The sequence below is a fragment of the Microtus pennsylvanicus genome, chromosome 4 (genome assembly GCF_037038515.1).
Source record: "Microtus pennsylvanicus isolate mMicPen1 chromosome 4, mMicPen1.hap1, whole genome shotgun sequence".
In the NCBI taxonomy this organism is placed as follows: Eukaryota; Metazoa; Chordata; class Mammalia; order Rodentia; family Cricetidae; genus Microtus; species Microtus pennsylvanicus.
In genome coordinates this window covers 110,313,752-110,326,957 of record NC_134582.1, presented here as the reverse complement: position 1 = coordinate 110,326,957, position 13,206 = coordinate 110,313,752, and the positions used below count along the sequence as shown (strand labels likewise).

The 13,206-nt window shown below is 35.9% G+C and overlaps 1 protein-coding gene across 4 annotated transcripts in view; it reads right to left on the bottom strand.

Annotated features, from left to right (window-relative positions):
* Positions 1-244: 244 nt before the first annotated feature.
* Positions 245-13,206, bottom strand: part of Cdk13 (cyclin dependent kinase 13) — a 101,827-nt gene continuing 88,865 nt past the window's right edge. Inside the window, exons 10-15 of one of the 4 annotated variants that reach the window (XM_075970151.1) lie at positions 12,296-12,412; positions 11,348-11,479; positions 6,759-6,806; positions 4,650-4,855; positions 2,917-3,366; positions 245-2,437 (exon numbers count right to left, since the gene is read on the bottom strand). In XM_075970151.1, the coding sequence (XP_075826266.1) occupies positions 1,587-2,437; positions 2,917-3,366; positions 4,650-4,855; positions 6,759-6,806; positions 11,348-11,479; positions 12,296-12,412 (1,804 nt within the window). In that variant the 3' untranslated portion in view covers positions 245-1,586. The remainder of the gene's footprint in view (positions 2,438-2,916; positions 3,367-4,649; positions 4,856-6,758; positions 6,807-11,347; positions 11,480-12,295; positions 12,413-13,206) is intronic. The other 3 variants (XM_075970153.1, XM_075970152.1, XM_075970154.1) reach the window with 3 other exon arrangements.

Below are 13,206 nucleotides of genomic sequence, written 5' to 3'. Positions count from 1 at the left end.
AGGGTCACAAATAGATACAGGGCATGAGGTTAAAACGGCTTGTCATAACAGTTTTCTCTAAGATTCCAATTAAAAAGTGACTACAACAGTTAAAATTGTCAACTGGCACACTGAACTTCCCAGAGTTTCTGAGTTTATTAGTGATAAGGGAAATGCTGGTTATTTACCTTTGGTTCCTTTCTAGAAATACAATTTTGTGTTCGTGTGTGAATGTAAAGCATAGTGAGACTTGACAACATTACAGTTATTCTTTCTTGGTTGAGTTTAATAGAAGAAAAAACATTAAAACAACCTAGTAGCACTGCTCTAATCTGGCAGATTACAGTAAATTTCACAAAGTTCTCTGAGTTTTCAATTTGCTTTACTAAATTAAATCTAGGACATATTTCTACTTAAGTTGACTTTTAAAAATAATGACATAACTTAAGATATGGTGTTTGCCACTCTCCTTCTGTGAACTTTAATACATTTATTATGTGAATCATTATTACATACTTGCTTCAAAAATCCTGTCTTCCAAGTAGAAACTGGGTCAGCATGGCAGCAAGAAGAGAGTACTCTAAAATTTAGCCAGCTATTACTTTCAAACACTTAAGTGATAATGTTTTTTAGTACTTCTCAGAAGTAACAGAAGGTACTGCATTCTCCCTTTCTTTTCTCTTATACCACTACCAAGAGAAGGTAACAGTGAAAGTTAACACAGGCAAAAGACAGGCAGAAAAGGACAGTGTGACAGGCAGAGGGAATGGACTTAACAGAACTGGCCAGGCAACTCCTAAAAACTGAGAGCTTCCTGCTTCTTCAACACAATGCAGACTCCCTTAAAAGACAAGTGGGTGTACAGGCTAACTTCATCCTCAGTCCTTAAGCTTACCAGTTAAGGCACTTACTCAACCCCTCCCACCCTGCCCATAGTTTTCATATAAAAACCACTATTTCATTTGAATGAATTTTGCTGGGTTATGGTAACCTGAAAAACAAAACAAAAATAATGTTGACCATTTTTTATATAAAACTGTTGCATCAAGAGAAAGGTTGTGTTTTATTTTCTGAAATGAGCACAAAGTACACCTTTCACAATAACACTGAAAGCAGGTGCAAAGACTGACAGTGACCTTTGACTAAAGGTAGCTTTGTAAAAAGAAAATACCAAATAAATCAGTGCCCTTTCTGATTGTTGTAAAACTGGAAGGGTGAGGGAAAGGGTTGGTTGTTACATAAAAGTTGGTCCAAACTTACAAAAAAAAGCACAAGTGTGCATAGTTCAGAAGATCTGCAACAGGGCCATAAAAACATTATGTCCCTAATGTTAGCATCCACTTAAAACTGCAAGAATACAAAATAAAACTGTTAACTAAAATCTGTGACGATGTACAATCAATAGAGCTAGTTTTAAGAACAGCATGAAATTAAGCGAAGTTTTTTTTTGTTTTTGTTTTTCACTATTGTATGCAAGACCCTTTTCCACATAAAAATAAAGCTGTTGTTGAATTAATATTATTCAAGTCTCTTGGATTGCTGCCTGAAATTGCAGCTAGAAAAGTCTTTCCAGATAAAAATGATGTGCCTGAGGAAAAACAAGATACTCAGTATGGTAACCCTCTGCCTCGACCTCTGCCAGCTGATGTGCTAATGTGTCCTCTGTATCCTTGTGAGTATCCAGGTCCTTGGGCAGGAGAAGTCCAGGTCTGCCCATGCATGAGGCTAGGGCCACCTGGATTTTCCTGTAAGTTACCACCATAGTTATAGTTGTGCATCTTTGCTGGCAAGGGATGAGTACTCTCTGGCCCTGTGGAAGGGTCGTTGCTGTTTGTGAGGACTGCAATAGGACCATGGCTATATTCAAATCTATGGTCCTTGTCTCCACTAAACAACATGGGACCAGCATTGAGGTAAATGTCTCCATATCCAGCTACTGAACTGGGAAATGACTCGGAAAAGGCAGAAGCTTGAGGTGGGCCACCAGTGTGAGATGAAGCAGTACTGTAGTTCTCCAAAGACTGAATATCTGAGTTCCCAATGAAACTACGTGGTTCCAACGGTGCAGCAGCAGAGCTACTTCCCAGACCATCACTGCTAACATAAGGAGCGGCAGAGAAAGCAGATCCAAAGTTGTCCTTATAGTCTGAAGTGGGCACATACGTGTCTCCTGTGGGATAATCAATACCACCTTCTCTTTTGGGATCCTCCTGGGGCTGATGCTGAGCAAGCAGCTGTAAGAGGGCTGCCTTCACTCCAGCATGAGGGTCGGTTAGTGAAGAACTAGTGGTGGGTACATGCTGGTTTTCTGTCCGATAATCCAGGTCCTCATCAGTGACTGGTGGTGGTTCAGGGGGTTCAGGAGGTCGTTGATCAGGGGGCAGAATCCGAGGCCGGTCTGGTTCTGGTGTCAACTCCATTATCCTCCTGTCCTGGTGCTGGATGAGATCATCTTGCCCTAAGTGAAACAAAAGCAAGTGTCAAAAGCTACTATAGAAAATGAAATACTCAAAAGGAGTGGTCCCAAGAATGATCAAATATTCAATGTTTAACAAATGTCAAATGCAAAAGGAGGTCTCACAAGTACCCATATTGCCCACCACCACTTAAACAAAAGGTCATTAAAGGAATAGACTATTCAGCTTTCCAAAGGTACTCTCTATGTTCACATTTAAAACTTGGGGAGTAGGTAACTACACACAATATTTATCCTTTTGTGTTCAGAACAAAGGGCTATTGTAAATTTATCTTATTTAGACAGTTATTCTTTTCTAAGATAATCATAAAGAATAATATCATAAACGGACAATTTGCTAACAATATATTCCAGGAAGTAAACTGAGTAGGTCACTATCACCAGTGACCTGAGAATGTCTTTACAAATGTCATCGAACAGTGAACACCATAGATAGCAACAACTACTAGCCAACCACTCACCAGATCCCGGAGTGCTGGGTTCTGGAGGTGGCCTGAGCTGTAAAGGAGCTTCATGTCCCGATCCATTTTCCCGCTCTTCTAGCATGACCTCTTTCTGCTTTGACTGCTGAGCCTTTATTAACTGAGTCAAGAGAACTGCAAATGCACTCTGCACAGCAGCCTGGGCGGCATCAGTTTCCACTTTAGGCTGGATGGTCTGTGAAGGCTGAATTCCTCCCAATGATTTTGAAGACTCCTGTTGTGGTGTTGATGGATCTGTCTGTTTTTCACCTGTTGCCAAAATTCCAGCAGGAAGGTTTATTTTATTTAGCTGCTGTTGAGTCTCAGAGTTTACCTTAATGTTCAACACTTGGACAAAATCAGCCATATTAACACTTGATTTAGATTGTAGTAGGTTTAGAAGAATTGCCAATTCATTGTGGTTTAACGGCTGTCCGGGGCCTGTTATTACTAAAGACAAAATGTATTAATTAGAACTGCCATAATTCATAGACTTTCCAACCCCCAAAATGTCTTCATTACACATCATTTAAATTACATTTGAGGAAGGGCGTTCAGCAATAATGTAAAAAGAGCACTTCACTTTATTCATCATGATGTTCAAAATCTAACTACAACATAAATTAAAACTACATTCTATTTTGGGTAATCATCTTTAGGAGTATATGTTTCAAAAGAGAAACCAAGACCATCAGATGACCATATGTGCAGATTTGAACCATCAGCAGTGAAGACAGCTGTTAGCAGTGTCAGGTACTTTCTGAGCACTTTGTAGTTTATCAGTCTAAAAGAGTGCATAACTTGCCAAAGGGCCTGGATTCTGAAATCCTTATCAGGCTATACTGCTCTCAAAAGTGAAGTTAACTTAGAAATTAAAACTAGAATATTTTGCAGAAAATGAGAAAAATCTCTGTATTTTTATTCAAATTACTTAAGCAAAAAGTTAGGACATTTTGAGTTAGAAAGGCCTACACAAACACGCATATTGCGTATTAACTCATTACCAGTAAGACACATCTAGTTTTTTTCTTTGTCCAATATTCAGTCTAGAACAGGCAGATTCCTGGATTCTTGAAGGAAACTGAGATTTCGTTTTATAAAAGCTGTCAACTAGCCAAGCATGGTGGCACACATCTTTAATCCCAGCTCGTGGGAAGCAGAGATGGGTGGAACTTTGAGTCTGAGGCCAACCTGGTTACAAAAAAAGTTACATGACAGCCAAGGCTACACAATGAAACCCTATCAATAAATAGATAAATATGAATGAAAGAAATAACTGGGTATATAAAGTATTCTTTTAAATAGCAGGTTCCAATCTTTTAAAATATAGCTTCTTAGTAAGGATGATGTAAAGATATCAATCAATGGGCTAAAGAACTTCTATTGCTGTTTTGGCTGCCTTCCTATGTTTTCTATGCCTTAAGCATCCATAGACATTAAATATTGAACTTCACAGACTAGTTAGTGTTAATGAAAGGCATACTGACTCCTGAACTAGGGAAACAAAGAAAAAGAAATCTGACCAATCATGACAAATACATGATGAGATTGCTTAACACTATAGTGTGAGCAGCAATGAGACCTTTGTGCTGGCACAAACAATAAAGGAATGTCAAGCTCACCAGAGAAGCTTCAGTGTTTACCTTTCTGCCATAGTATTCAAGCAGAACAAACACATTCAACACAGGTCATGAAGCAGTATGAACAAAATAAGCCACAAAAACATTACTGACCAGGTGCTACACTTGAGTTGCTTTGAGATTTCAATTGTGCAGGAGGCAGCACACCCTGGGGTGTATTAGTTCTACTGTCATCTAAGCCCAGAGACAGATCCTTTCTGGGGGCTTTGATTGTGGAAAGATCATCAGTCATGCCCATCTGTTTCTGTCTTCTTCGCTTTTTACTCCATAATTCATGACAATCTTGCCACAAAGGAAGGCTGAAAAACATAGATGAATACTAAATCACAAATGCCATAACAAGAAATGCTAATGTTACAATGTACCACTAAAGATATTCCCCTCCCGCAAACCATTCTGGAAGACTTCATACACATACATACATACATAAATACATACATACATACGTAGATACATACATACATACATACATTAGTAAAATTCCATCATACTTCAGGGTTTTAACTTTAGCAATGGAATATTTTTCTTTTTAATTATTTGTCCTAATTTTTATTGTTTAAAAATTTTATTCATGCATATAATGTCTGATTAAGTACATCCCACCTGCCCTCCCCTCAAGTTCCTTCCCTATCTCCTCTAAACCTCTATTCTCTCTCTTAAAACTCACTAAATCTACTTGGTGCTACCAGTATGTCCAAGGATAAAGGGCTACCTGCAGGAACAGGAGTGAACTCTACAGAGGCCACAGCCCTGAAGAAAAAGGTGACTCTCCCTTTCACAGCAGCCATTAACTGCCAATTTCTCCTCAGCTGAGAGTGGCCTTTATGACCCACTCCCTCCCACCAACTGAGATTCTGTCTGACTTGATCCCGTGTGGGCCTAAGGCATACAGTCCCAGCTGCTTGTGCATTCACACGTACAAGTGCCCTGTTGTAGAGATGACCTAGTTTTCTCTTCTGAATAATAAATAAATAATTGTTCATTGAAATTATGAAGAATACGTATTAGTTAAAATCTGGCTATTACCCTTCATACAACCTTTTATAACCAGTTCTTATAGCACACTGTAAACTGAACAGGATTTGAAAAAGGATGAAGAAACACGCTATTTGTAGAAGCCAGACATAAAGGAGAATAAAAGCTAGAACATAAGATTTCTACAAAACTTTTTAGTAAAACTTTTTCTTTAACTTTTTAGTTACATATTTACTACTATTACCAATTGCTTTTAAAATAAACTGATTCTAAAGATGAGTCTCGAGAACAGGTAATCCAGACACAGAGAGGCTCATTGCTTATCAACAGAATTCTGTGTGATTAGTAACTACCAAAATTACCTCTAATTCTAGAATAATTTTTTATTTTAATATAATTTTATAACACTGAACACTAGTAAATAACTTTTCCTTAAAGAAAGACAAATACTTGATTTACAAATATTTTCTTTTTATCCCAGTTACAAAGCCCATGGAAACTTACTATTACTTTTCTCTAGCTTAAAGGTGAGAAAACTAAGGCTTGGAAAGGTTAATAAACTTGCCCAGAATATCTAGATTCTTTTAAGCAATACCATCTAGTAAAATACGCCTATTCTTCTCAACTTGATGTTTACCAAGAGGTACACAATGTCTTTCCAAGGTGTACCTGAGGTAAAGGGACTTCATTTCCACATGGACTCTTTTCAAACTGAGCTAGAAGAATGCCCTGAATGCTCATGTAAATTTTTCCACAATTACTTTCTCATATTATAAAATAAAGGCATATGCAACAGAATGCTTGAATCTTAGCAATATAATATTACTAAAAAATGTCATTTCCACAGGATTACAAAACAGCATGATACCTTTGTATAAAATGAAAAACAACTACATTTTTTAAATGTAATCTTTTATGAATACATACAGATGGCAACAGAAAATATATACAAGAATAAGGAAACAGGAATGATGGTTACCTCAGGAGGAAGAGGGTAACAGAACACGTAGGTAGGAGGAGGGATTATGATATGATTAAAGTGGGTTATTTTCAAGGTTCTAGCTTTTGCTTGGTAGGCTCATGGCTGCTTATTAACATTTAAAAAACTAATTAAAGTAACTAAAATAAATAAAAGAGAGCCATGCATGGACCAATGATGAGTGACACAAGGATCATGATTAAACCAAGTCTGTGCACCTGAGGTCTGAAAACAAAACGAAGGCATACCTCTCAGCCATCTTACTATGGTGCATTGCCTCAGCGTGCAAAAACCTCCTGGATAACAAACAAAGGGACAATTGGAAAGGTTGACACTGGGAAGCTTTAAGGCATCAAAAACCCTCTAAAAGACTTTCCTTTCTGGGACTGTGTTTGTGTTTTATGATGTGTGCTTCAGCCTCTGTTGGGATGTTGATTTCAAATATACTGTAGTACTATAGATTAGGGTAAATAAAATCATTCATTACACCTCCTCCATTATGACAGCCAAGAAATACAATACTCTTGTGGAAAAGCAAAGAAATCCAGGAAAAGGATTTGTTCCCTCCCATAATTTAAAGAGATTCATTATGAATGAATTACCTTAACACTCATCTCTACAAAATATAAACATAAGTTTATGATAATCTAATTAATGACACTGATTCTCCAAACAAATCAGGCATGGTCTCCAGATAATCAAAAGTATGTACTTCCTTGAAGGTTCAAATGCTGGCTCAGTCACTTAATATGTCAGGCAAGTTACTGGACCTCTGTATCACAGTTTTTCTTTAAAAATGGGATTAACAGTTATTACCTATTTCCTGGGGACAGACATAATATGTTAATGTCTATCAAGGGCAAAGCACTGTATTTGTGATTGATATCACTGACTTATCATCGTTCAGTGGTCTAAAAGTAGTTTATCAAGACATATCACGAAATATTTAATTATAGGTGGCCATATTATTGTGCAAGTGTTTAATGGTTTTAATATTGTTAATAAGGCATAAGCTAGCAGCCATCTAAATCACTTTTTAGTTACATAGTTATATAATACTATTTTTTTTTGTTTTGTGTTTGTTTCTTGACGGGGTTTCTCTGTGTAACAGCTCTACCTGTGTAGACCATGCTTTGTAGACCAGGGTAGCCTCAAACTCACAGCAATCCAACTGCTTCAGCCTCCCGAGTGCTGGGATTAAAGACATGTGCCACCACTGCCCAACATATAAACTTTTTAAAGTTACAAAGACATCAGAAAAGTTGATAAATATCCACTACATATTAGTGGAATTATTTCTGATTTAATACTTTTACTCATTTGTTTTTTCTAAAAAAATAAAATATATTTTCAACAATTTGATTATTTTAAAAATGTATCAAAAATGTTAGCTATATACTTATTTTTCAAAGGAATACCACCGCTATTTCATAGTTTTCTTATAAAGTAGAGGGTATTACATGTGGTTTAGAGAACTTTATTTAAATATAGTATCAATGCAATGAAAACCTTTGGCCTGACTGCTTCAGTGATGTATCTAAGTGCATACACACCATAATAGTTTCACAGAATATCCATTAAGTATACTGCTATTTACTTTTTAATAGAAAAGCACAGTGAAGCATATTCTGATAAAAATTAAATTTGAGTTACTGGACCTTGTTTGACAAGAATTACAGTTTGTAACAAAAACAATACAAAACACGCACAAATATATGAAGGCATAGAACAAAAACTGGTAGAGCCAGTAAAAAAAATTACTAAATATCTAAATGAGCTTTCAGGTCCTCACTGTCAGGAGATCTGCAGGGGAAAGACTTTTCAAATGATCTTATTTTTTTCTTTTGTTTTTTAATTTGTGTGTGTTTGTCTGTGCAACATGATGTCCACAAAAGTCAGAAGAGGGCACTTTATCCCCTGGAACTGGAGTTTTATATAGTAGTGAAATCACCATTTGGGTGCTGGAAACCAAACCAAGGTCCTCTGCAATGAATAAATAATCTTAACCACTGAGCAATTGTTCCAGTTCCTGATCTCATTTTCTTTTCTTTTTTTAAATAAAAGACTTTTTGTTTGTTTGGGTTGTTTGTTGTTGATGATGCCTATTTGTTTTGTTTTTGAGACAGGGTTTCTCTGTGTAACCACCCTGGCTGTCCTGCTTGCTCTTTAACCAGGTTGGCCTTGAACTCACAGAGATCCACGCGCTTCTGCCTTCTGAGTGCTGGAATTAAAGCATGCACCACAACTGCCAGAAATAAAAAAAGCTCTTGATACTTATTGTGGAAGGAGTTTAAAGACAGTGCTATAGCTATGCACAACTCCTTTCAGTGACTGCTTATTTGCAAGGGCATTTTTGAAAATAAAAAGCAATATATAATTAATGTGGAACCATGTCTCAATCTACAGTAAATAGCACTGATTCAGAGATATGTAAATTACTATATGAATTACTTAGAGGAAAAGATCTCAGCCCGATCACTTCTAATAGACTGCATAGCTAACAAAATTCATTGATGGTTTTAATCGAAATGTTTACTACTAATACAGCACAAAATTACCATACTAACATTCATACATAGTACAGTATAAGAAATGTTTTAAAATTAAAATCCATTGGTAGATATAGCCTGTTTTTAAAAAGTACAATACCATGATTAATATACTAGTTACGTTACAATAAAAATGTGAGAAATGGAAGTTCAAGATCAAAACAGTACAATGTCCAAATGCTGAAGATTTTCTAAGCTACTATACACACAACTTGAAAGGCCTCAATATATAGACTCCGGTGGATATATTTACAAGATTAATATAACTGAAATACTTAAAACTGTTAATTAAAAATTCGCTATTACATCTTTTGTAACTTGTAAAAGTGGTTTCAGAAATTAATCAACTCCAAATAAGCTTTATATAGTTTTATGAGAATCCTTTCATGTGGACTATGTTATCAGAATTGCACTACCAATAACAGGACAAAATCTTATTATATTTTTGTTGAAGAACTCTACCAGGAAACACATATTACCTTGTAGGTATTATTCTGGCACTGAAAAATACTAATCTAATCGTGATTACAGAAAAGCAATCAAAATAAGATTTGGGGATGTTGGCTCTTATTAGGACTGAAGATGCAGTTTAGTGGCAGCACTTGCCTGGTATGTGAGGCCCTGGGTTTGATGTCCACTAAAAAAAGAAGTCAGTGTCATCAAAATCCTCTAAGGGTGACAAAAAAGTGAAGCGATGTGAGTTCTGAACGAACGAATGGTTCAACCGTGACTCCACAGGAAGTTTGTAAAAAAAAAAAATGTTATTGGACGATTGGAGAGACTTTAATAAGCACTATTATTAATTTTTATGCTTTATAATAGGATGTATAGCGAAGTTCTAGTTGTTATAGATTCATGCAACAACTTATATTCAAGTACTTCAGAAAAGGTTTATAAAGTAACAAAGCAAATGTGTTCACATGTCAATAATTACTGAATATATAAATGCTCGTTTTCCTATTCTATCTTTCTGTAGAGATAAAAATCAAAAGAGAGAAAAAAAGTCACTTTGATAGGTGACTATAGTTAAACCACTTGGAAACTACTGATATATTCTAAATAAACAAAAGAACCACAAATACTAAACACATAGTTCAATGGTATCTGATCCAGGTATGGTGGTGCAAACCTATCATTCCAGCACTCAAGAGGCATAGACAGGAGGAAATTGAGTTCAGGTCAGCCTGTACTAAACTGAGTGTAGTACAATCAAACTCTGAGTCAAAAAAAAAAAGAAAAAAAAGTAAAAAATAAAAACAGAAAACCTAGTGAATGATTCAGTCGTTCTGTATGTCAGATGACAGTTACTCTTTAACTTTCAAATTATCCCATGGGCCATTTATATATAGTTCAATATAATTTTAATGGAGTTTATCATGACAAGCCCTGTGAAAATAAACTCCGTGTAAGTGGAAGAGCCAGAATTTGAACTCTAAAGCTCATGCTTATTCATTAAAAATATGTGCATTTTATTATACAAAAATATTTTATTGGAGACAGGCTTGCTTTGTAATGCTGTAATGATCACGTTAAGAGTTACCAAGGAAATACCTACAAAACTTTAGACCCTATCATGGAGAGGCAAATGGACTGCCTTCTTCCCAACCAACCCTAGACAAATTACAGAAGCTGCAAGATGATTCAAGAAATCAGCTATCCTGATTCCCCAAACTATGCATTTTCTTTCTATGATCTTACTCATTGCAAACATTCTTCTAGGTAATGTTAAGGATTTTCTATTGTACAGGATATGTTACAGAGTATTTTCAGATCTTATTTCTTATAAAACTGACTTCAGTTTGAGAGGTGACACCACCCTTTACCATATTTGTATTCTTGGGCAAGTTTTTTAACCTCTTTGAGCCTGCTTCCTCCTCTGTTAAGCAGTGGTAATAATAACAGTAATAATAATAATAATAATACCTACCTTAAAGGGTTGTAAAAATTAAGCTTAGCACAGCACTCAAAAGCTTCCGCTAAAGCAGGACCACTAGAGGCCAAGTTCCTGATGGATGTACTCCACCACGCTGAGGGGTTCTTATTCTTAGAGGTGAAACATAACACTATCCTATAGCAGCTAAAGAAACACTAAGGGCTGTTTTTGCTGTTCTACTGTAAACTCAATAAACAAGCACCTGCACTCTTGATGTGCAAATACTTTTCTCCTGTTTTACCTAACTCAACTTAAGTCACAGGATATCTTCTGCTCATGACAACTAACTAACAAAGTTTTTAAGGCTGTCCAGATTCTGCAAAAATAAAATCTAAAACAAAAGAACGTCACTTACTCTGGCGGAGGCATTTTGGAGGGTTCCACATCTCGTAGAAACTCACACTGAAGAGCCTGCTCAGCAGTGCACCGCTTACTGGGATCCAAGGCAAGCATGTAATCAAATAAGTCCAGCGCAGCTGCAGGGATACTAGCACCAGAGGACACAAAAGTCAAGCACTGTCTTCACACAAGCTCTATGCTTCTGTGAGCACTTATTTTAAAGAAATGTATTTGGCATCAAACTTGAAAATTAATTTAAAATTGTATTTTAAATACCAACTTCTTACTCTGATTACCTGTATCTTTAAAATCCTCATTACTTTGTTATTAACTAATAAATTCATGCAGGTGATGAATATCTAAAAGCTAATGTGATAATCAGTTGAAGTATTATAACTATCAATTTTCTTTGCAAGAACTATTGTTATTTTTGGACTGTTTAGCAAACAGCATCTTTTATTACTCTATGAGCAATCCACTGTCATAAATTAAAAACTGAATAGCCTCCTAAAATAAAAACCTAAACTCAAGACTCTTTAAAAAAATTTATAACACAGTTATTAAAGTTTTTTAATGTAAACAAATACAGCATACTGGCCCAGTTATTGACTCTGGAGTGTAGTAAAGGCCTCTCTATGCAGCAAAGGGAAATGGGCAACACAAAGCGCTAGAAGCAGAGCTGCAATACCTCTGTCTGGGTCACTATAACAGTTAGAATTCTTAAGAAACGACTCTCAACTGTGTGTGCTAAGGTACACCCATATTCTCAGCACCTAACAGTCAAGGTCAAGAAAGAGTTCAAGGTCAACCTCAGATATATAGAGAATACAAGGGCAGTTTGTAAAACTTTGATTCAAATAGCAACAAAAGACAAAAACCAAACAAAACAAAAAACCTTAAACCTCAAAATGACTTCAAAATAAACAATCAATGCAATATGGATATTTAAGCATCCCTTTCTTACAAAACAAATTCTTCTCTTAACTTTCGCCGATATTGCTTCTTTGGTTTCATGGTGTTGAAATATGGCAGTTTGATTACATCAGGCCACACTGCAGGACAAGGACTCCCACATATACGGCTATACAAAAAAAAAAAAAGGAATTTTATAATTACAAACTACATACAAAAACTAATAAATACCACCAGTATTTAAAAGAAAATCAAGTAGTTGTTAAGAATACAAAAGACCTTTATATAATGTATAAGAAGTTTAAATACTTTAATCTTCACAATTTAATTTGAAAATCCCCAAATCTTCCAGAAATACATTTAATCTAGTAAAGAACCTTCCTATTAAATTAAATCTTACAACACGGGTGATGTTTAGAATATACTGCCTATGTGTTACAAATTAAGGAAATGAATTTAGTATATGTCTCACTCTGGTTTGGGAGTGTTGGCATGGTCTCCTCTCACAAACGTAAACGAACTTCCTAAATAACTACCTCTAGATACAAACAAGAGCACCCTGAAGGTAGTACTTGAGTAGACTTGAAGTATGCAGTTCTGCAGTTTTAGCATTTATGTATTTCAATTGCTCTACTCTTTGACCACCTTGAAATTCCTCAATAGTTTGGTATAAACACAGGTAATAATACTGGGAAAATAGGCTTTAGTATATAAAAATCACAAGATTATATGGATATCATTAGTAAAACTGTCAGTAAGGCTTACCATGTTAAGAAAAAAAGGGCACAGGCTCATTCACATGAAGCTCATCCCCTCTCAGAATGCATCTTTTCCTAGACTGCTCCTTCATTTCTGCTAGATTCTAAGAAGCTGTGCCCTCATCAGTCTACTGAACAAGGTCTTTTCTTCCCAAGACTATGCAGAATGGACGTTCCTTCACATGCTATCTGTTTCTTTAGCATT